General features: G+C 37.7%; 1 protein-coding gene across 2 annotated transcripts in view; it reads left to right on the top strand.

The window, feature by feature from the left end:
* The window catches only part of PHIP (PHIP subunit of CUL4-Ring ligase complex), a gene marked incomplete at its 5' end in the record, with an annotated part of 157,081 nt that overhangs the window by 30,589 nt on the left and 101,758 nt on the right, over window positions 1-24,734 (top strand). For both annotated transcript variants that reach the window (XM_014585861.2, XM_014585862.2), the window contains 1 exon segment: window positions 12,549-12,709. In XM_014585861.2, coding sequence (XP_014441347.1) covers window positions 12,549-12,709 — 161 coding nt within the window.

Below are 24,734 nucleotides of genomic sequence, written 5' to 3'. Positions count from 1 at the left end.
TTAAAATAACTATAAAAATATTTAAAGTGGAAAGTATACTTTTGTAGCATTTTCTGTTTAAAGTAGCACCAGACTAGTTTCCAGGAAAAAAGAGCCGAGGAAGAATAAATTCTGTAGTATTTATAATAAGTATAGTGTCTACCCTTTTATTTTAGTGCTTGTTATGTACTTGCTTCATGAAATTTTTTTGCCTAAGTCTTGAAATCATTATTTCTCCACTTTTTGTATTTTATTTCAGTTAGTATTTTAGTCTTATTTTTCAGACATTATTTGTCTTTATGGTATTTACTAAATCTTTAAAATATGACGTGTCCTAAACAGAAAGTATTACGAAACACCATAGTTAACTAAACTGGAGAGATGGAGAATAGCTACTATGCATTCTAATCATTTTAGTTGCAGCAGTAAAATAAGTTAAGTTCTCATGGGCCTTTTGCTGCTCAGGTGACCATTTTTCTTGACTATTCTTTTCCTTCTCCCTTTTTGTAGACAGAAGGCTAATTACAGGATTATCCTTCTAATATTACAACCCCCTCCTACTTTAACTTAAATTGGGCCTATTATTTATTCATAGTAGTTACTGTTACTGTGATTTGTCTTTTCCTTTGTTGATTGGTTGCTAATTATTGGTGCTGGATGATATAGAGACTAGATAACTCTATGAAAATAAACCAACCTATGTTTAATTATTTCCCAGAATAATCTTGCCCTCAAATTTGAAATATTTAGTTATTTCCTGTTATTATCTTTATTATTAACATCTGAAGAATTATCATGGCAAGCCTTTTCATTGTGGCTCAATAATTAAATAAGTAAATGTTCTTCCCTAGGAACAGTGTTTTCTAAATAAAATTGAACCTCAAGTATTTTTGACTTGTTTCTCATTGGGAAAGATTTTTTAAAATTATTTTATTTATTTAATTCCATGTGTTATTTTAATTTGACCAGAGAGAGAAAAGGAAATGGAGAAAGTAAGCCGCCAGGTCTGGGACTCGAACCATAGTCCGCCATGTAGGAATCCAGCGTAATAACATAGCACAATATAATAAGCTATTAGTACCTTTTTTGTTTCTTTTGGTCTTTTTTTCTGACATTTGTCTACATAGCAGCATGTAGTTAAAAAATATACTCTTTGGCATCAGATTGCCTGAGTTCAAGCGTGCACTCGCTGGAAAGACAGAGACAGAGAGACAGAAAGCGAGAAATCACCCTCCCCACCCCCCCCACCGGGGATTGGACACACCACAATCCCTTTTCCTCTCAGGGTCTTGGGCATGCACACACATGCACCGGTGTGAGTATAAGCCACCAGGTCCAGGACTCGACCCACGGTCAACTACATGGGAGTCCAGCAACAAAGCCATTACACCAACTGCTGGTTCCTTATCTCGTTTTCATTTTTTTTTATTATTGGTAAGGAATATCCCCTTACTGGGGGTAATTAGTGTCTACTTCACAGGGTGGATGAGGAATAAAAAATATGTATACCTGAAATTCTTTGAATAGTGCCTGTTGTAGATGTTGTAGAGCACTTCAGTATGTATTAGTCATTATTTTCCAAACTTGGTGCAGATCATGAGAGCATTCTATATAGTCTTTTTTTCTTCCCTTTTTGTGTATTTTATTTTGACATATACCCACACTATTATAAGGCTTTTTCTATCATCAGATTCTTGAACTTCTTTTAAGTAATTATTTAGCTCTAAGCTGTGATGGCTTTCATCTTCTTGGCCATTTTCTCAAGGTATTTGACATCTGGCTTTAGCATAACTTCTTTTAGAGAATTGCAGTTAGCTATCTTTTTTGTGACCCCATAGTCATATTTCCTTTACTTTAGAACACTTTGTGATTCTTTAAAATAAAATTTCTTACTAAATACTTTATGGCAGCGGTCCTCAGTCTTTCTTGTACTATGGACAATCCCTCTTTAGGGTTGGGGGGAGGTTCTGGGATGACACAAGAACACCACATCTACCATGCACCTTATTTTCACTGCTACCACATTGCAATACACGGTGAAACAATTACACAACAGGCGGGATTGGGTTCCTGTGAGAATCTGTTATTGCGGACAGGAGACAGAGTCCAGGCAGCAATGTGGTGGGGAGTGTCTGCAAACACAGGCCAAGCCTCACTTACTTGCCTGCCACCCACCCTTTGAACTAACAGTGAACTTAGAAGTTTTATTCTATAGAAATTGCTCTTTTGAGTGTTAGAGAAGCCATGAATATAGCATTATTTTGTTGGTCAATCTAATTAATGTCTAAAATTGGGAAAAGCAGGTATAATGCCTAAATTTATAATTTGTTTTCATTTACTTTTTAAAAAATTTTTATATTACATTTGTTTTTTTGGAGAGGTTTTGCTATTCGTGTGCGCTTGCCAGAAAGACAGAGAAAGACAGAGAGACAGAAAGCCAGAAATCACACACACCTCCCACCTGGGGGGATGGCCATGCTGCAATGCCTTCTTCATTCTCATCTAGGAATCATCACATATATCTTTACAGTGTATTACATTTCTTTTTCCAGCACGATTACCATGCATATCAGTCATGACAAAGACATTGCTGTCCACATCATCATCATCAAACAGCTTTTCATCAATTTTCCATATTATTATTTATTCTCATTTTTAAAAAACATTTCATCGTTATATATCCTTTGGTTTGTAAAGAGAATTTACCCAACATGAAATACTTCTCAGACCAGTCCAGTTGAGACTATTATACATGTTATCATCAACAGGTAATAAACCGTTTCTGTGTCCCACTAATGTCATGCCTCTCTATTAGTCTTCCTGCTGTCCTTCTCTATACTCTTCCCTTCTCGTCCCCAGCCCCTTCCCCCCCTTTCCACACTGTCTTTTCATTTACTGTTAACATTTTATCACTTTGAGTTTAGCTTTATATATTTGTAAACTCTTGTTTTACTGTAATAGGTTATTCATCTCACATTTAGGTAGCCTTTATTAATAGATTAAAAAGATTAAAATGAAATGTAGGTACTAATTATCCAGAATCCACCAATTTTTCTGTGGTTATTAATTATAAATTAACATTATTTCTGCATTTGACTAACCAAGAAACCTTAGAGTTTTCCCTCTAAGTAGTTTCTTAAACCGGAATCAGAGTTAAAATTAGTCATACAGGGTAAAAATAAATTTAATAAAAATTACTTAAACAACCTTCTGGTAAAATACTCCAATGTTGTTTCTCTTCTGAGTACTCCTTTTTCTGTATTAGAAAAGTATGCAAGGTATACCGAGCTACCTTCTGAGTTATACATTCTGTCTTTTCATTGATTCCTTATCTAATAATTCTGTCACAAAAAATTGGTTCTTCAGGTTTTAGAATCTATAGCCATATGCTTGCATTTGTTAGGCTGCCAGTAGGGCTGTGGTTTCAAGATTTGGCAGAAGTTAGAGGTACTGATTTTGGGGTCCTCCTGTTCTTAATAAGAGGGAATAATTTTACTACATTGGAATGAATATTATGTTGCATGTTATATTGCTTTTAACAATTACAAAACAATAAAGTAAAAAAACATGTTTGTTTATTACAGTAAGGCATGTGCACTCACCAAGAGAGATGGGGGTGGGAGGGTTGAGAAGGTGAGAAATCACTTCTCTCCAGGGGTTGGGAGTTATGGCTATACCATTCTCTTCTCTATTCTCCTCTCCAGGTTTTGGGTATGCATGCACACGTGTGTGACATTGTTTTCAGCCTGTTGGTGTGGTCCAGGACTCAGACCACATAGTCAGACATGTGGGATTCAGCTGACTTAACTGCCATGCCACCTGCTGTCCCCCTCAGCATTTTTTAATTTAGTCATTTATATTTTTTTCCAAATGATATTTTTTAATCCTGATTAGTTTTATTTGTGGATGATTTATTGCAGTTAGCTCCATGTGCTTGTAAAATTTACAAAGTATTTTTTATTTTTTGGAGAGGTTTTTTTGCTATAGGGCACGTGCACTCACCAGAAAGACAGAGAGAAACAGAGAGGTAGAAAGTGAGAAATCACCCCCAAAGGGGATGGGCACGTACACACATGCTCCTGGCATGAGTTTAAGCCGGGTCCAGGACTTGAACTGCGGTTGACTATATGGGAGTTCAGCAACATAGCCATTACGCTAACTGCTGGTCCCTAAAATTTACAAAGTATTTTGTAAAAGGAGGAAAAATGCCTAAATATTTTTGAGAGGAATGATGGTATTGCTGCCTTAATACTTATTTGCAGAGATTTTTATCATGCGTTATTCTAATGTTTTCAAAATGTAATTACTAAGGTTATTGCAAGTATTCTGACAGCTTTTTATTCTCTGAACTTGGTTCAAATGGTACATATTTGTATAGTGAGAGAAACTGAGGTAACTTTGTTATGTTTATCTTTAATTATGTGCATTGAAAACTTGGGCCTAGGATGTAGGAAGAAAGCACCATGTTCCTGGATAGAAAGGTGGCAGTTGTTTATCAGTGAATGAAATTAAATTTGTACTTCCAATAAATTGTTTTTTTTTAAAAAAACTTTTCAATTATCTTTAAAATTAATTAATAGACAAAGAATAAGAAATTTTAAAATGGACTAATAAAGAAGAATATCCAAGTAAATGTTAATAGTAATTATAAAACTAAAATTTTATACTGGCATATGTATATATATGTGTGTGTGTGTGTGATAATATAATCACTCTTTTATTTTAAAGAACTATTTAATTTATATTTATTATTACTATTTTTACATTTTTGCTATAGGACATGTGCGTTTACCAGAGAGAGAGGGGGAAAGTGAGGAAGCAAACTGCCAGGTCTAGGGTTTGAACAGCAGTCCACTATGTGGGAGTATAGCACCTTCACCACTACTCTACCTGCTGTCCTCATCACAATTTTAATAGAACAGGGAAAAATTAGTAAATGGAAAGGCTGATTATTTGGGGGAGAAAAAATACCTTTAGAGACTAACTTCATAATATGTGTGTGTGTGTATATACATATAGATAATCCTTTTTTTTTTTAGGTTTTGCCATCGGACTCTTGCACTCACCAGAGAGTGAAAAAGGGAAAGTGAGAAATCACTCCTTTGGAGGATGGCTATGCCACAGTCCTTTGTCCTCTATTCTCTGTGTATTTTGCGTATGGATGAACACACACCTGGTGTGATTATCAGGCCTCCAGGTCTATGAGTTGAACCATAGTCAGCCGTGAACCACTTGCTGGCCCCATAATATATATTTAAATTGCAGGTGCATTAAATAATTAAATGAGAAATTTAAACCACAAAAAAAGTAAATGTAAGTGGGTACTTACTGTACTGTTGATTGAATAGGAGTATTTATATTCTAGTGGAAAAAATCACAAAAGAAAGGAAAATGTGGATAGAATTCACTGTATAAAATGTGTGGAATCACAGAATGTTAAGAACAGTATAATATAAAAGCCAAGCATACTGTAGAAATGGAAATGCTTCTTTAATAATGTAACTGGAGAAACAACATTTAGGAATAGCAGTTTAAAAATTATTTATTTATGTATGTATTCATTTTGATATTCAAGACACTGGGTCTAGGACTTAAACTGCAATAGGTTATGTGGAAATCCAGTGCCTTAACCACCATGCCATCTGCTCGTCCTTATGGAATAGTAATTTTCTTAAGTCTCTGCATTGTCAATGTAAGTCCGCCAAACTTAAATCCTCTTTTAGGACTTTGTCATGGCTGTTAAAATGGTGTTTATGAGGGAAACCTTTGCAAAATTTTAAAATTCATTGCTTAAGGTGATAGACTTGTGGATTTTTCTTTTATTTATGTTTGCATTTTCTGAATTGAGTATGCATTTGTATTATGATAGAAGTCAATTCTTGAAAACTAGGTATGAACTAAGAATTAAGAAGTTAGTTGCAGGGATCTTAAATTTGTCATCCTGGTACCTAGAGAAGTAATGGTTAAGAACCCACTGGCTTTATGTATTCCTAATTATATTTCATGTATAAGAATTTGTGAGCTTTTGGTTTGTCTCTAGCAATTAATTCTCTTTCAAAGACTATTCTGAATGCTTAACAAAAATGGCACTTGTAACTGTGTTCTTTTTTACTTCAGACTTTATAAGGACTGATATTTCAAATAGATGACAGTGATATTTGGAATTTTTATTGCATTTACTGGTCTATTTTTGGAAAATTGAGTAAATACGCAATTTTACTTTTATCTACTAACAAGTGATTTGTTATTTTATCAAATATATATTGATCATCTGCTAAGTGTCAACCACCATTGTCAGCTTAAAAACACAGGCTTGTCCTATAGAGCAGTGGTTAAGCTCTAGGCATAGGAAATGGATTCCACATGGCTCAATGTGGTTCAAATCCTGGCCCTGGTGACTTGAAAAATACACCAGGCACGTATGCGCATGTGCTCCAGATCTTGATGGGATGGAGAAGTGGAGGAAAACAGGTTGTGATGTGACTGTGCCCCATTAGGAATTGCTTTCTCCATTTGTCTCCATTTGTCTCTATTTTTGTGTCTGTGGTGAGTGCACGTGGCTTTTGGCAATTAAAGAAAAAAAAATAAAAAAGAATGGATTGGTCTATGGTGTGGTCAAGACAGATGCATCCTATGTGGCTGGCTGTTGTTCATGTTCTGGATCCCGTGGCTTGAAAAAAAACTCCAGGCACATATGCATGCATGCCACAAATCTTGAAAGGAGGAGAGTGGGAGGAGAAGGGATTGTGGCATGACCCGTCAGAGTGCTTTCTCACTTCCTCTTGTCGTACTATTTTCTCTGTCTCTCTCTCTCTGTCTGTCTGTCTCTCTCTCTCTCGAGCCATGAGTATATGCAGCTTCTGGCAAGATTTAGAAAATAAAAACATAACAGACCAGATCTTCCCTCTATGGAGGTTGGTCTGTTGTATAAGGGAGAGGCAGGAAATTAGCAACGAATATAGTAAGCAAGTAAATGTATAGTAGCAGGTGATAAGTGATGACAAAAAAGACCTACATAAAGGAGGGCCACAAGTTATAGGTGATGATAAGGGGTGAGTTGCCATTTTTCAGTAGGCTGATGAAGGTAGGCTTCATTGAGAAGGTTAACACACATCTCAGAAAAGACTCAAAAGTAGCCGTGTGTGGGGAAAGCATTCTAGACAGAAGAGCCATCCTAAGACCCTATTTTAGGAGCATGCCTCATGTGTTAGAAGAATGGAGAAGATTGGAGTCGCTGGGGCAATATGAGGGAAGGAGTAACAGATAACGTCAGAGAGATAATGGAGACAGGTTTATGCAGGATCATGGTAGGCTGATAATGTGGGGAGGTTACTGTTTCTGGATGAAATGAAAAGCATTGCAGTTTTGAGCCAGGGTAGTGATATTAGCGAGCAACCAGTTTGGTTGCTATTGACATTCACCTCATTCTTCCTAGAAGAAATGATACTTGAACTGGCTCTAGAGTATAAGAAAGAATTTGCCAGGTGAAAAAAAGAATTACTTTGATAGGCTATATTTAAGAGTATTTTCCATCACTATGCTTAGGAAAATAAACATACTTTTAAACCAAATTCATATACTACTTGATTTAAGGTTAAAACTTTAATGTCACATAAAGAACATATTCCTTTGTGTGCTCTTCCATTAATTTAATCATTCTCATTTTAAAAATTGATATTCTAGTTTAATAAAATTTATGGAGTTCCTATAATCTAAGAGACATTTCCCTTTTTTTCTCAGAAATCCAATTAGTCTATTAATTTATCGAGAAAGTGAATGATCACTTGCCTTTATGCCATAAAGCATAAAGTAAATTGAAGCATCCTGTGTAGTTTATTGTTAACTAAGATTTAGTTTTATACTTTTTAATTTAAGAGGCTATACACTCAGTTGTGAGAAATATAAAGGGATTTCTGTCCTTCAGATATTTAAGATCTGGTGAAGGAGACAGACATTATTCAAACAATGTAATAAAAGAAAACGTGAGCTTACTGAAAGTGAGTCATCCTCTCTATCTTTGTAAAAATTATGTACTTATTTGATTTGCTCAGGCCTCCACAGATTCACCTACCTCAGTTGTATTTAATCTGCTGAACTATACTTATATTTTCTTCTCTAACTCTTTTGGTTATAAAGTTTGAATCAACAGCTTGTTACCTAGAAACTCTACATACTGTTCTCTCTTTATGTCATACTTTTTAGTTCTGTTGCACAGGTTTGCAAATTGGTTAAGACCAAGGACTCTGCTAGGTACTTTTTGTATGCAGTGATAGTATAGATATATAATAGTTGGTGAAGTATTACAAAGGGTAGTGTGGAATATAGATTTGATGATAAATATCTGTCACTTAATATGTTTCTGGGAAGTTTTAATTGAGAAGTTGACTGTAATCTTTTGAAAGGGTATTCTGTTTTTCAGTTGACTCACAAACTGAAAATAAAGATTGAATCCCAGTTGGTTCAAAGTGGTGCAAGTAAAGCTATGACTGTGTCATACTAGAGACGAAAAGGAAGGCCCCATGTTCAGATCCTATGTTGACCTGAAATACATAAACTTAAAAAACAAAAAATTCTGGAGACCAGCAGATTTCATAATGGTTACATCCCACGTGGCCAACCACGGTTCAAATCCTGGACTCAGAGACAAAACTCAAACCAGGTGCATGTGTATACACGTGCATACCCCAAATCCCAAGAGTGGAGGAGAAGAGATAGTGGTGTGGCCTTTCTTCCTAGGTGGTGATTTCTTGCTTTCTGTCTCTCTGGCGAGTGTACAAGCCCTGTAGCAAAAATTTCTCTCTCAGTAAAAATGATTCTGTAAAAGTTGTGTTTAAGAGAGCACTAACGTGGGCCAGCAGATGGTGTAGCAGTTATATTGCTGGACTCCCACATGACCGATTGCGGTTGTAGTCCTGGACCCAGTGGCTTGAATTCATACCAGGTATATGTGCATGCATGCCTAAGATCCCAGGGGGAGAACGGAGGAGAAGGGATTGCAGTGGCGGCAGAGAAGGGATTTCCGTATGGCCATTCCCCTGGGGGGTGATTTCTCACTTTATCTCTCATTGTCTCTGTCTCACACTCTCTGGCAAGTGCATGTACCCAAAGGCAAAAACCTCTTTTTTTTTTTTTTTTAGAGAGAGAGTAATATATTCTTCTATATGGGGGACAGATTTCTTCACTTCGGAAATACACAATCAAGACTAATTTTTAGATGGTCTAACAGATTCTTCTAAAAAAAAAAAAGCTGACACAGACACACATATTTACACACTTAGTACATACACATGCTAGGTTTTTAGCATCATTGAATAATAATCTTTTTGATAATTTAAAAATGTCTGAGGGGCCAGCAGGTGGCATGATGTTAAAGGGGCTGGATTCCCACATGGCTGACTGCGGTTCAAGTCCTGGACCTGGCAGCGTACTTTCTCGCTTCCCTTTATCTCTCACAGTCTCTCTCTGGTCAGGTTTAAAAAATTAATAACAAATGGAATTAATCAAATCTTAGAAAAATTTTCTTTAACGAATTATTTAACTTTATTATTATTATTTTTTCTAGTTTGATTGGAGAGAGAGAGGGAAAATGAGAAAGCAAGTCACCAGGTCTGGGACTTGAACTGTAGTTGCCTATGTGGGAGTCCAGCTCCTTTAACCACCACACCATCTGCTAGCCCCCAATTTTTTATTTTGATGAATTAAAAATTTTTTTTTTAGTTTTTTGTCATAGGGTGTGTGAATTCATTTGCCTGAGACAGATACAAGACAGGGAAGTGAGAAATCACTCGTGGGGGAATGTCCACCCTGCATTCCCTTCTTCTCCTTTCTCCTCTTGGGATTTTAGACATGCATGCATATGCCACACTGCTTGATTTTCAGGTCGCAGTTCCGGGGCTCTCACCTTGGATTCAGCCCTATAGGAGTTCAGTGCCACTCTACTTGCTGGCCCCTTTTATTTTTAACTTGAAGAACAAGTTTATTGAGGTATCTTTTATGAATCATCAAATTCTTCTATTTCAGAAGTACAATTTAACGACTTTTAGTAACTTGGCTGAGTAGTCAAACTATCATTATAAGTCAGTGTTAGAATATTTTCATTCTCTCAACCAGATCCTGTGATTATTTACAGTTAAACTCTATTCTTCCGCCCAGTATTTGGCAATCATTAATTTATTTTCTGTCTCTATAAATAGTTTTGATATTTTAATTATCTTCTGTCATATTTTCATGTCTAAATAGTATTAAATGTTTTCATAAAGTTTGAAATTTTGAGAATTGCATAGAGGAAATTAAAGTATATCTTGGTTAACGCTGTCAGCATTTGTGTGATATGTCATCACTTACTTTCTTACAGAATAGACAGGTGAGTGAGATGTCAGTGATCCTTCATGTTTAGATAAGATGATTTCATTTCTCATTTGTCAGTAAAATTGATGCCTATAGTTTTGATTATTGCACTATATCAGTTTGGAAGATGTATTTTATTAGGCCATTTCTGTGCATAAGGAAAATATGTCAGAGGCTAAGCTATGATGGAAACTTACTGAATCTTTGTTAAATTATTGTATAACCACCTTAAGTATAAATGTGTAAATACACAACTGTCAAATCCTGTCTTAGCCATTTCTAGCTGTTAAACTATAATGTTACATAGGACTTACAGGCTAACAGCTAGATAAATACCGTCTCAAAGTAAAACAATTACTAAAAAACACAAGCATAATATAATAATTATTTTAAATAATCCTGATTTAAAGCCTGCAAAGTGTCTGTCTACTCATCTACATAAATCCTTACCAGGCCTCAAGTTTTTATTTTGGGGGATTTTTTGCTTGGAATGTGATCCAAACATTTATTGAATGTGAATAAAACAAGAAATAACTGAGCTTCTTACTATACGCCTGAAGTCATTCTTTTTCACCATCTTCAGGGCATAATTGCTAGGCTGTAAAACTGGGTTAAATAGTACTTTGTATATGTATTTAATTTTCTTAGGGACTAAATTCAAGTGAAAAAAAAAAAAAAACAGTGCTAACTATCCCAAAGTAGATGGCAGTCACAGAAAAAAAAATTTTATTTGAAGATAATGTGTGTTAATAATGTGTCTTTAAGTCAGTCAGCATACATTTATTGAGCACCTTCTTTGTCATAAGTTATCAGTGGGAAAAATAATTACAATAGTAATTTAAATGGAAGAGAACATTTTGGGCTAGAGCCCAGCATTTGGGGTAGAAGGTAAACTCGAGTCAGATCTTGAATGACTAAGTTGAAAAGAGAGAGCTAATAGGTTCTAAAGAAGGAGTCATAAGGTGTTTGCCAAATTCTTAGTTTAGGGACCGGCAGGAAGGATGGTGGTTAAAGGTGCTTGATTCCCACATGGCCGACCACAGTTCAGGTCTTGGACCTTGCAGCTTGCCCCTCTCCACACACACCTTGTCTCTCTGATCAAGTTAAATAATCATAACAAATGAATTAAATAATTTTTTAAAATCTTAGTTTATAATTTTTAATAATGTAAATGACTTGTAGCTGTCTTCCTTCACATGTGGCAGATTTTTTTTTTTTTTTTTTGAGAGGTTTTTGCCATAGGGTACATGTGCTCGCCAGACAGACAGAGACAGACAGAAAGCGAGAAATCACCCTCCAGGGAGGATGGCCACACTGTAGTCCCTTCTCCATTCTCCTCTCGGGATCTTGGGCACGCAAGCACTAGAGCCTGGCGTGAGTTTTAAGCCACCGGGTCCAGGACGCGAACTGTGGTCGACTACATGGGAGTTAAGTGACATAGCCATTACGCTAACTGCTGGTCCCACATGTGGCAGATGTTTAAAAACATTCTCTGTGTGATATTTAGTGTGTGTAATTATTACTGATTGATGAAAAGTGAAAATTACTGAATCTAATTTTAACTGTTTTTGTAAGGAAAGCCATCTCATATAGGAATTGCCAAGAAATAATATATAAAATTTATGCTTTGGGTTTTTAGATTTTTGCCATAGGGCACATGCTTTCATTGAGAAGAGACAGGTAGTGAGAGGGAAAGTGAGAAATTACCCTTCCCCCCAGGAGGGATAGCCATGCAGCAATCCCTTTTGGCCTTGCTGCAGTTTATCCTGCTCTGTTCTTGGGATTTTGGCATGCATGTACATGTGCCTTTTATGATTTTAAAGCTACTAGGTCCAGGACTGGAACTGTGTGCAGTCACGTGGGGAGTCCAGTGCTTTAACCACTGTGCCACCTGCCTGCCCATTGCTGTGGGTTTTTAGAGAATATTAGCTAGAGAGTAAAGAGGTCTGGATTTTAATCCTAATTTCATGCCTTACGTTGTGACTTTGAGCAGGTCATTTGGCTAGATTTGCTTATTTTTAAAATGATAACAACAGTGCCTAGCTAATTTTAGGTGAAATAATTTGTCTTCAGCTATTTTGAAGACTTTTAACTGGGAGCCATATACATTAGACAGCATCTTTATTTTTACCAATGTATGACAAATTGCAATATGTAAATTCTTAAAAGGTAATTAGAGTTAATTTCTGGATTATATTTATTTTTCCCTTTTTTCTTGATAGCGGATACTCTGTTTTCAAGGAAGCTGAATGGGAAATACAGACTTGAGCGACTTGTTCCAACTGCAGTATATCAGCACATGAAAATGCATAAACGAATTCTTGGACACTTGTCATCTGTATACTGTGTAACTTTTGATCGAACTGGCAGGCGAATATTTACTGTAAGTAATTTTTAAAGTATTAATTTTAATCATATATATGGAATTAAAGAATCATTGCTTATATGCGAACTTGAAATAAAGCCTTTGCATTTTCTTTTAATGGGAAATTGGACATTCAGGTAATTTAACTTTTTATAGTAGAATATTATACTTAAATTTGGACTTTATCCAAATTCTGAAAGTTTCTAAAGCACGTGTTGTAGCATAGTAACATATATAATCCTACTCATAAATAAGCTTAGTTCTTAGCAGTATATCAAATATGCAATTTTATATTTTACAGAATTTCATAGTTATCTCTCTTTTTTTGGAGAGTTTTTTTTGCTATAGGGTGCGTGCACTTGCCAGAAAGACAGAGAGAGACATAGAGACAGGAAGTGAGAAATCTCCCCCCCAGGGGGGATGGCCACGCCGCAATCCCTTCTCCTTTCTCCTCTTGGGATCTTGGGCACGCACGCACACATGCCCGGCGTGAGTTTAAGCCACAGGATCCAGGACTCAAACTGCGGTCAACTACGTGGGAGTCCAGTGACACGCCATTACGCTAACTGCTGGTCCCCATAGTTATCTTAATTCTAAACCAAGGCTGTTTCCCAAGTGAATAAAGCTAATTGTAGAAGATTACTTAAATCTACCTTTTTATATTATCTGTAGAAAACCTCTTGCTAATCTATGAGACATTTCCCTTAAAATAGTGTTAGAAAAAAATTCTGAACATATTTAACATACTTTGTTTATTTATTTATTATTTTTTAAAGAGTGAAAGCAAAAAATCACGCCCCAGGAATACGGCCATGATACATTCCCTTCTCTTCCATTCTCTTGGGATCTTGGGCATGAACACACATACACACACCCAATGTGTTTTAAGTCGTCAGGTCCAGGACTCGAACCACCGTTGACTACATAGGAGTCCAGTGACATAACCATTAATGCCACCTCTTGGTCCCTGTTTATTACGTTTTAACACGTCATTCTTTTTTTTTTTTTTTTGAGAGGTTTTTGCTATAAGGCGCGTGCACTCTCCAGACAGACAGACAGAAAGTGAGAAATCCCCCCCCCCCGCACCAGGGTGCCTCAATCCATTCTCCTCTCGGGATCTTGAGCACGCCCACACTTGCGCCTGGCATGAGTTTAAGCCTCCGGGTCCGGGACACGAACCGCAGTCGACTACGTGGGAGTCCAGCGACATAGCCATTACGCCAACTGCTGGTCCCAACACTTCATTCTTCAAAATGTCTGATATTGTGATTAAAGAGATTCATAACTTGTCGAATAGAGAAAAACAGCTTTTTAGCTATAAGTGAGAAAATTACTTTTGGAAATATTTGATTTTCATGTGCCCTAACTATTACATCATTTAAGGGTAACTTATTACACTGTAATCATTATTCTTACTAGAAAATACTACCCTGTGGGTTGAATGTATACATTAATTCACAAGGTTCTTAAGTTCCTTCAGAATAAAAAAATGGGGAATGGAAGTTAAAATGGAAATTCCTGTCTCTGTCTTTGAAGAGTACAGCTGCAAATTTTACAGTCACCATTATGGGTTCCTCTTTTTAGCGAGCTTGCTTGTAAACTGAGACCTGTTTATATGTACTTGTTCTCTCCTACCCATGTACCCAGTCATCTGTAAAATAGCTAAACAACAAGATGTGGAAGGCCATTTTCGTACATTTCTCTTGACTCAAATCTATCTTAGACATTTCCAGATTGTTGCCAACATCAATAATCTCCCTCTTCCATCTTTTCTTTTATCTCCGTTGTTTTCTGTGAAACAAAACAGAAGTAAACTTTTCTAAACTTTGTGACAGGTTATTATTTTCAGAGTGGAGAACCAGTATCTCTACATTTGTTAAAATTTGTGGTAGACTGACAGTAGTAATTTGCTCACAAAAAGTAATGGAAAAGTAATTAGCCATTCAAGGTCAGTATACTAATATTCAAATTAAACTTTCAAAACTCAACATAAAGTTGGCATATCTGATATTTTAAAGAATTATTTTGGAGCTGGCAGGTGGCATGGTGGCTGACGTACTAGACTCCTGCATGGTGGACCATGGTTTATGCCTGGGACCTGGCTTTCTCACTTTCCTTTTCTCTCACTCTTGTCTCTTTCTGATCAAATTAAGAAATAAGGGACCAGCAGTTGGTGTAATGGCTATGTCGCTTGACTCCCATGTCGTCAACCGTGGTTTGAGTCCTGGACCCTGTGGCTTAAAATTCATGCCAGGTGCATGTGCGTGCATGCCCAAGATCTCGAGAGGAGAATGGAGGAGAAGGGATTGCGGCTTGGCCATCCCCCTAGGGGGTGATTTCTCGCTTTCTGTCTCTCTGTCTCTCTCTGTCTTTCTGGCAAGCAAACGCACCCTATAGCAAAAACAAAAACAAAGTTCAATAATTTAAAAAAAAAAATTATTTAGGGACCAGCAGTTAGCGTAATGGCTATGTCACTGGACTCCCATGTAGTCGACTGCGATTCGAGTCTTGGACCTGGAGGCTTAAAACTCACGCCGGGTGTGTGTGCGTGCGTGCCCAAGATTCCGAGAGGAGAATGGAGAATGGAGAATGGAGAAGGGGGCGGGGGGGGGGTGATTTCTTGCTTTCTTTCTGTCTCTGTCTGTCTGGCGAGTGCACGCGCCCTATAGCAAAAAACCTCAAAAAAAATTATTTCAAAGGCAGTGATAAACTAAAATAATAAAAAGCATTATATTGTGTTTGTATTGCATTTTGGTGAGTATGAAGTGTATGCTTGTTATACTTCATGCAGTATCGTGTGTGTACTATGATTTGAATTAGATAAATAATGGAATTTTTGGAGAGAAAACAGTGAAATAAAGTACCTGTTGGTATCTCTTTGAATTGAGTACACCAGTAGGTCCGAGGTTAGAAGAGCAGTTTGAACCAGTAGTTGGGAAACTATTGCCCACACCTGTTCTCATAAATAATATTTTGTTGTAACACAACACACTTAGTTGTTTATTTATTGTCCACAGTTGTTTTTATACTACAACAGCACAGTTGAATAGTTACGACATAGACCATGTGGTCTTGTAAAATCTAAAATGTTTATTATCTGGCTCTGTAACAAAAAAAAAAATTGCAATGCTTTTCTAGACTTCTTACTAAATAAGGGCATTTGATTTGAGGAACAGGGATGATATGTTAAAAGGAAACTGTTCTGGGGGACCAACATTTAGCGTAATGGTTATATCAACCCATGTAGTTGACCGTGGTTCGAATCCTGGGCCTGGTGGCTTAAACTAACGCCGGGCACGTGTGCATGCGTGCCCAAGATCCTGAAAAGAGAATGGAGGAGAAGAAATTGTGGTGTGGCCCTCTCCGGCGGGGTGGGGGGAGGAGGTGATTTCTCACTTTCTAGCTCTCTGTCTCTCTCTGTCTTTCTGGCGAGCGCATGTGCCCTATAGCAAAAAAAAAAAAAAAAAAAAGGAAACTGTTCTGATTATTTCCTTTAATTGAAGGCACATAAATAAAGGTGAGAGGGGCTGGCAGGTGGCATGGTGGTTAAGGGTGCTGGACTTCCACACGGACAACCATGGTTTGGGTCCCAGACCTGGTGGCTTACTCTTTCTTTCTTTCTTGTGCTCTCTCTCTTGTCGAATTAAAATAAATAAATGAAGTTAAATAAAACAATGCTAAAAAAAAAAGGAGGAGTTCCTTTTAAAAAAAATAATAAATAAAAGTGAGAAAAGTAGTTTTATACTGTTTTATATGCTCTTACCTAGATAGTAAAAAATCTTTTTGTCTTAAGTATATGATATTATTTGCTAATTTTGTCATATTCATAGTGTCATTTTGTAATTTTTTTACTAGTAATTTGCAGTGACAGATTCCAAAATGTTACCTTATGATAAGAAATGCAGAGATATAAGAACACTGCTTTTTAAAATGTTCTTGTGCTGCAAGTGGTCATAGGGTAAATATGTAGTCACTAATCATAGACCCTTAAGAAGTTGGATGGATGTTGGCTTTTTCATTTCACTAAGAATACAGTAAACACCGACTAGTGCTTTGAAAATAAGTCTTGAAAACTGCTAAGACATTAGGATATCAGATTATGATTGATTAGTGAGAGATTCTTGTGAGAGAAGTTTGTTTTTTTAAAGTTTGAAAAAAAAAACATTTATTTTGAGAGAGGAAGAGAGAGAGACAGGGATCCTTTACAGGTTATTGTAACACTGTGATCCTCTCTCCCAGCCTTCCAGCCATTCAGGATTGTGGGCATGGGGCTGTGTTCTGGTTTACCCATACTTCAAACCCCGGATCTTCCAGTATGTTTCCAGTATTGTGCAGCAGCGCCTTACCACCTGCATCACTATAGATGGGCTGAACATGCTCTTGTTATTTATTGGAATAATTTGGGAATGAGCCAATCAGTATTTTATTTTATGATTTTTTGGTATTATAATAACTTGCAGATTTATAAGACACTTTTGTAGATATATTTGAAAGCTTTTTGCAAGGAATTAATTCGCTTGAGTACTTTCTGAAGAGGCATAGCTAGTAGTGGTCTAGTACTCTGGCTAAGATCATCAGCTTTGGCATCAGAGGGCTTTATTATTTCCTAGTAATGTAACTTGGGCAGATTATCTCACTCTTTTAATCGGGTTTTCTCCTCTTGAAAAAGAGAAGTAAAATAGATAATAGTAATAATACCAACTCCACCATGTTTTTGTGGGATTACATGAAATAATGCATGTAATTAGTACCTAACAAAGTTTATAGTAAGTTAAATTTTTATTTGCTGTTACTGTTAATTTTATGGATAGATTTAAGTAAATATTATCTATTTTATTTTTATCTTACTTATAAATGGTATATATAATTTAAAAGGAAATCATAATTGATTAGTATAAATTTATAGTAGGGAAATCTATTATTATTTTATCCTAGAGTCTTTTAATAATATATGTTGTCCTAGTAGAATAATGACAAAAACCCAAGGAGGCAGGTAGTATAATTACCTAGTCATATTTTCCCTCTTATTCTCTCTTTGCCTTTTAACTTGTTTTTACTTGGTTGATTTCAGAATCATCATCTTAAAATAATATTTAAGAATAAATACAATTTAAAGAATTTTCAGTACTAAAGTACTTATACAAAAGTACATTAAGTACTATATAAAAAGCAGGGCTCCCCCCACTTTTGTAGGTAGAAAAGCATAATGTGTCTCTCTTCGGTGAAATTAAGGTGAAATAGTATAAGATATATTCACGTACCACATAATGATGGTTTGATCTACAACAATGCATATGTGAAGGTGCTTCTATACGATATATACCATACAGGTTAGGCGTAAGTTAAACCATCTAAGTTTAAGTACACTATGTGATGTTCTCATAACAATAAAATTGCCTAATGACCAGTTTCTCAGAATATATCCCTGTGGTTAAGCAACACATGGTTGTATTTCTAAGTTATTATAAAGGGTATTGAGTTTATTTAGTCCTTTAATGAACTTAAGAGTTTTTTAAGTCAGTCATTATTATTAAGCACTTGAGATGTGGAATTAAAACACTTGATATGTGTCCTTGGAGAGTTCACAGATGGTAAACAGATAATATTGATAAAGTGTAGGCAAAAACCTTGATAGAGAGTAAATAGGTACTGGGGTATCATAAGAGAGGGGTGCCTAATTCAATATTGTGGTAGAGATGGTAAGGGAACCTAAGAGAAGTGATTCTTTAGATGAATAGAGCTGTATATTACAGACATAGGGAAAAGTATTTACAAATTTCGGTAGAATGTAACAGAATTGTGTATCATTATATCTAGCATAGGATAAATATGGTTCATCATGAAGCATGAGTTGGAATGTTGATACAAAATTAGTAAAATTCTTTTGCAGTCTGCTAAACAGTAGGGGTTTTTCCCTGAAGGCAGTGGAGAATGAATGATGGATTCAGATACCAGAATGAGTAGAGGGACTTTCTTCTTTTTTTTCTTTTTAAGTTTGTTTCAGAGTATGTGTGCTCACCAGAGAAAAACAGAGAGAGAGTTTCCATTCTCCTCCTGGGATTTTGGCCACACACGCACATACACCTGGCATGTTTTTCCAGCCATCCAGTCCTGAACTTGAACCATGCAGTTGCCATGTGGGATCCAGCCTCCTTAACATCTGTGCTACCTGCTGGCTCTAGACATTTCTAGGGCCATTTAATGATCCCTTGGGCATTGTTATAGAGAATGTACTGAAACTTAGGTTATATAGAGAAAAATTGCTGAAGAGGTTCTGGCAGTGATCCATGAAAAAACCATTAGGGCTTTAATATAGTCATGGTAGAAATGGGCATGGAATTAATAGCTTAAACATAGAACTTCTAGTTCTTGGAAATAGAACAATCAAAGCTTGACTGATTGATATTTAGAGAAGGATAAGGGAAGAGTATAAAATGTCATATTTTTAACTTATGTTTTTAACTTAGAAGTCCTGTCATTTGCTGTGACTTGAATGTAAGGGGAGGAGTTTGTATATGTTGTACATGTTGACCTTGATTTATCTATGTGGAAAGCAAACAGAAATGCTCAGGAAGCAATGAGAAATTAGGGGAGAGATCCAATCTAGGTGAGATTAAGTTTAGGAATCATTCAATATGGAAATGGAATATATTACCACTTATTTTTTGATAGATTTTTCTGTAGATACATTTTTGCAATAGGGTGTGTATGTCCACTGGAGAGAGACAGAAAGCAAGAAATTACCCCCTGGAGGGAATGGCCACCCCACAATCCTTTCTCCTCCATTCTGTTCTCGAGATTTTGGGCACTCAGCGCACATGTGCCCAGCGTCAGTTTAAGCCACTGGGTTCGAGATTCGAATCATAGTCAACTGTGTGGGAGTTCAGTGGTGTAACTATTATGCTATCTGCTGGTCCCTTTCTTTGAGAGTTTTGCTATAGGGCGCTTACACTTGCCAGAGACACAGAGAGAAAGAAAGAGGGAAATCACCCCCTAGGGGGATGACGGTCCCATAATCCCTTCTCCTTCATTCTCCTCTTGGGATTTTGGGCGGTCATGCACGCATATGCTACCAGCATGAATTTCAAGCTGCTGGACCCCCAACTTTTGAATGTAATGCAAAAAGGCTAAAACTTCAACATTTAAAAAAATATTTAACTTTATTATTATTATTATTTTAATATTTCCTGAGTGAGAGAGAAAGTGAGAAAACAAGCATTCAGACCTGGGACTCAAACCGTGGTTGGCCATCTGGAAGTCTAGTGCCCTTAACCACTACACCACCTGCCGGTCCCCTAAATTTAAACATTTTTTAAAAACTGGCATCAGCAGCTATGTTGCTGGACTCCCAAGTAATTGACCGCAGTTTGAGTCCTGGACCCAGTGGCTTAAACTCACGCCGGGCATGTGTGCGTGCGTGCCCAAGATCTCGAGAGGAGAAAGGAGGAGAAGGGATTGCGGCATGACCATCCCTCCCCCCCGGGGGGGTGATTTCTCGCTTTCTGTCTCTGTCTCTGTGTGTCTTACTGGCAAGCGCTCACGCCCTATAGCGAAAACATCTCCAAAAACAACAACAACAAAAAAAAATTTACCACTGGCAGGCATATTTGCTTGCCAGGGAGAGAGAAAGTGAGAAAGAACCCTTCATGGGTGATGACTGTCTTGCAGTTTGTTCTCCATTTCTCCTTTTGGGATTTTGGGCACAGGCACATCTGGTATTTTCAAGCTGCCTGGTCTGGGACTTTTGACCATTTAGACAGTTAGGTGAGATTCAGCTGCCTTAACCACCATGCTACCGACTGGCTCAGAACTTCAGCTTTTAAAGAGTCAGTAATTGAGACTGAAGATCTCTTTGAGTTCCCCAGAGGGTCAGGGGAAGGAATGGTGTCTCAGAAACCAAAAGATGAATACTTCTTTTTCCTTTTTTTAGTGTGTTTTTAAAAAATTTTTTTAATTTTAATTTTCTTTTTTTTTTTTTTTTTTTGCTATAGGGCACTTGTGCTTGCTGGAGATACAGAGATAGAGAGCAAGTGAGAAATCACCCGTTGGAGGGGTGACCATGCTGTGACCCCTTGACCTCTAGTCTCCTCTAGGGATCTTGGACACGCATGCACATGCATCTTTTTTTTTTTTGGAGAGGTTTTTTTCTCTTACAGGGTGCGTGTGCTCGCCAGACAGACAGAGAGAGACAGAGAGACAGAAAGCAAGAAATCCCCCCCCACGGGTATGGTCACGCCGCAATCCCTTCTCCTCCATTCTCCTCTTGGGATCCTGGGCACGCACGCACATGCGCCCGGCGTGAGTTTTAAGCCACCGGGTCTGGGACGCAAACTGCAGTCGACTACGTGGGAGTCCAGCGACATAGCCATTACGCTAACCGCTGGTTGCCTGCACATGCATCTTGTGCAAGTTTACTCCACAGGGTCCAGGACTTGAACCACAGTCAACTATGTGGGAGTCCAGCATAACCTTTATGCCATCTGCTAGTCTCTATGCAGTTCATTTTTGAAAAATATGGGCATATTCTTGGGACCAGCAGTTAGCATAATGGCTATGTTGTTGGACTCCCATATAGTTGACTGCGGTTCAAGTCCTGGACCCAGTGGCTTAAACTCATGAGGGTCGTATGTGCATACGTACCTGAGATCCCAAGAGGAGAATGGATGAAAAGAGATTGTGGCGTGGCCATCCCCCCTGGGGAGTGATTTCTCCCTTTCTCTCTCTCTGTCTTTCTGGTGAGCGCACACACCTATAGCAAAAACCTCTCCAAAAAAAGAAGAAAAAAATATGGGCATATTCTTTTCAGGTCCGGTACTTGAACTGTGGTCGACCATGTAGGAATCCAGCGATGTGACCAATTTGCCATCTGCTGGTCCCAACATGAATATATCTTGAAGGACAGAAACCTAAAGCAAAATTAGGATTGCAAGGTGCCTTTTGTATTTATCAAAGTTATTAATGACTGCTGTGTTCTGACTGTTTGTGTCCCTTTAAAATTCATAAATTCAAACCTAATCCCTCGTGTGGTTGTCTTTGGAGGTGAGGCCTTTGGAAGACGATTAGGTCAGGAAGATTCCATTCTTATGAATTGGATTAGTGTTCTTTTAACAGTGGCTCAAGGGAACTTATTTATGCCTTCTGCTATCTGAAGACACAGAAGGCACTATATATGAAGCAGAGACATTTCAGCAAACAGCAAATCTAGTGCCTTGATCTTAGACAGTTCAGCCTCCAGAACTGTGAGTGATAAAATTTTTCTTTTTTTATAAATTACCCTAGAGTGTTAAGTTATTTTGTTATAGCATTCCAGACTCTTTATGTCAATGATTTTGATAAAAGTTGTTTTGTTTTAGTATTAGAGCCAGGGGTGAGATTGAAGTGCATTGAGGAGAGAATGGCAATCAAAAAATTGAATGTACAATTTAGACTAATCCTTCAAAAAGCTTGATAACTAAAAAGTAATAATAATAGTCTGTCTCCTGAATGCAGAGTACTGCCTCTGAATTTTATACTTCCATTGTATTGTATTTCCATACTGTATTGCAGTGAATTTTATTAGATATCTATTTCTCTATTAAGTTATGTGCTCCTGGACCAACAGGTGGCATAATGGTTATGTTGTGGAACTCCCATGTAGTCGACTGCAGTTTTGAGTCCCAGACTGTAACATGCCGGGCTCAAGTGTTTGTGTACCCCAAAATCCTGAGAAAACAGTATAGGACAAGGGATTGGACTCAGCATGTCCATTCCCCTGGGGGGTGATTTCTTGCTTTCTGTCTCTGACTCTCTGGCAAGCACACACACCCTGTAGCAAAATAAAACCTCTCAATCAACCCCCCCCCCAAAAAAAAAGTGTGGTCCTTAACAGCAAAGACTTTTTAAAATCTGTGCTGTGTTGCATAGTATGTGGTGCATACAGTAGGCATAAAACAGATGATGAGTAAATCAACTCATTGAATAGAGATATAAAAATAATGTTCTTTTAGGCCAGCCAGTAGTGTGGTGGTTAAGGCTGAGGATCCCACATATCTGACTATGTGGTCATGGCCCAAATCATGAGGAAAATGAGGATGAGGGATTGTGGCATGGCTATCCCCTTAAGGGGGTGCTTTCACACTTTCTTTCTCTTTGGCTAGCGCATGCACCCTTAATCCCTCTCCCCAACCACCCCAGATTTGCAAAATAGAAATAATGTTCTTGTTTTACAAAGAAACTTAGAATCTGCTTGAGGAGATACATACAGATGTCAGAAAAGTTTCCCTTTTCTGTTGTGCTTCAGTTAAACTGGTCTTTTCCAATACATTACACATGTAAAGAAAGCCTATTGAGACTTAAGACCTTTGTACTAGTTATTCCCTTTACCTGAACTTCTCCAAAATATTCATGTGGCTGATGCTTTAGTTAGTAGGTAGAGGCCAATAGAAGATGTCATTTTGAAGTTCCTGGCATAATCTTGTAGTCTGTTCCCTCAAGATAATAATCTATTAAAGAGAAAAAGTTGCAACTTGATAGGGGAGAAACCTTGGAAACACTAACAGGATCACTGATAGGACAGGCTAATTTTACTAGTGGGTTGGGTTGGCATTGTGTATACTTGGAAGTGACTCCCTGAGAAAAACACAGCATTTTGTATGTGAGATTCCTGCAAAGACTGTATGATCTGGATCTAGTCATGGAAAAAAAAACATTCATTAGACCCAGTTTCTGGATCATACTACAGACTAGAAGTTTTGTATCCTTTATAAAGGCTGAGGATGTGAAAGATAAAACTGGAGAAAGTATTCCAGATTGAAGGAGCCTATTAAGTTATGACAATTACTGGATGGGGCCATGGGCCAAAGAGGAAAAGATAATTTTGTAGGGATAGTTGACAACTTTTGAATGGAACCTGTGGATTGAATGGTGGTGTTACAAATACTGATTTTCTGAAATTAGGCTGGCAACCATTCTTGTTTTAGGGAAATACACAATGGGATATTTAGAGGTAATAGGGGATCAGGTCTACAGCCTGTTCTTAGGTGGTTTAGAAAAAAGTGTTGTGTGTGTGTGAGATTTGAAGAGAAAAGGAGGGATGAAAGGTGGTAATGGAGCAAATGCAGTGAATTGTTACAGGTTTGTGGCTGTCTTCCCAGAGAGACAGTGTGTTGCTGGAGATCTGGGAGACTTTTTTAACTGTTCTTGAAGCCTCTTTAAGTTTGAAATTCAAATTATTTTTTTATACTTAATCTTACTATTGTTTTTATTTTTAAATTTTTGCCATAGGGCCATGCCCTCACCAGAAAGAAAGAGAAAGTGAGAAAGCAAGCTGCCAGGTCTGGGACTTGAACTGCAGTTGACCATGTGGGAGTCATATGCCTCAACCACCATGCCACCTTTTGGTCTCCAAACTATTTTTTTAAATCATGTAGAAAGTTGTGTAGAAGTAATTCAGTACTCTTTTTTTTTTTTTTTTTTTTAGAGGTTTTTGCTACAGGGCGCGTGCGCTCACCAGAGAGACAGCGAGAAACAGAGACAGAAAGCAAGAAATCAACCCCCATGGGGGATGGCCATGCTGCAATCCCTTTTCCTCCATTCTTCTCTCAGGATCGTGAGCACGCACGCACACATGCCTGGCGTGAGTTTAAGCCACCGGTCCAGGACTCGAACCGCAGTCCGCTACATGGGAGTCCAACGACATAGCCATTACGCTAACTGCTGGTCCCTATTCTATACTTTTAATAGCAATGGAAAGGAAAGCCTGAGTATGGTGTAAAAGCTGTGTGGGTTAAGGAGAAAGAACTAAGAGAGTAAGCTCAAATATCTGAAGGGAGGGACCAGCAGTTAGCGTAATGGCTATGTTGCTGAACTCCCGTGTAGCTGACTGTGGTTCGAGTCCCAGAGCCAGTGGCTTAAACTCATGTTGGGTGCGTGTCAGGTCCTGCCCCAGATTCTGAGAGGAGAATGGAGGAGAAGGGATTGCGGAGTGGCCATACCCCCTGGGGGGTGATTTCTCGCTTTCTGTCTGTCTCTCTGTCTGGCGAGCACACGTGCCCTATAGCAAAAA

The sequence above is a fragment of the Tupaia chinensis genome, unplaced genomic scaffold, assembly GCF_000334495.1.
Source record: "Tupaia chinensis unplaced genomic scaffold, TupChi_1.0 Scaffold000097_1, whole genome shotgun sequence".
NCBI lineage: Eukaryota > Metazoa > Chordata > Mammalia > Scandentia > Tupaiidae > Tupaia > Tupaia belangeri.
This window is presented reverse-complemented; position numbering and strand designations above follow the sequence as displayed.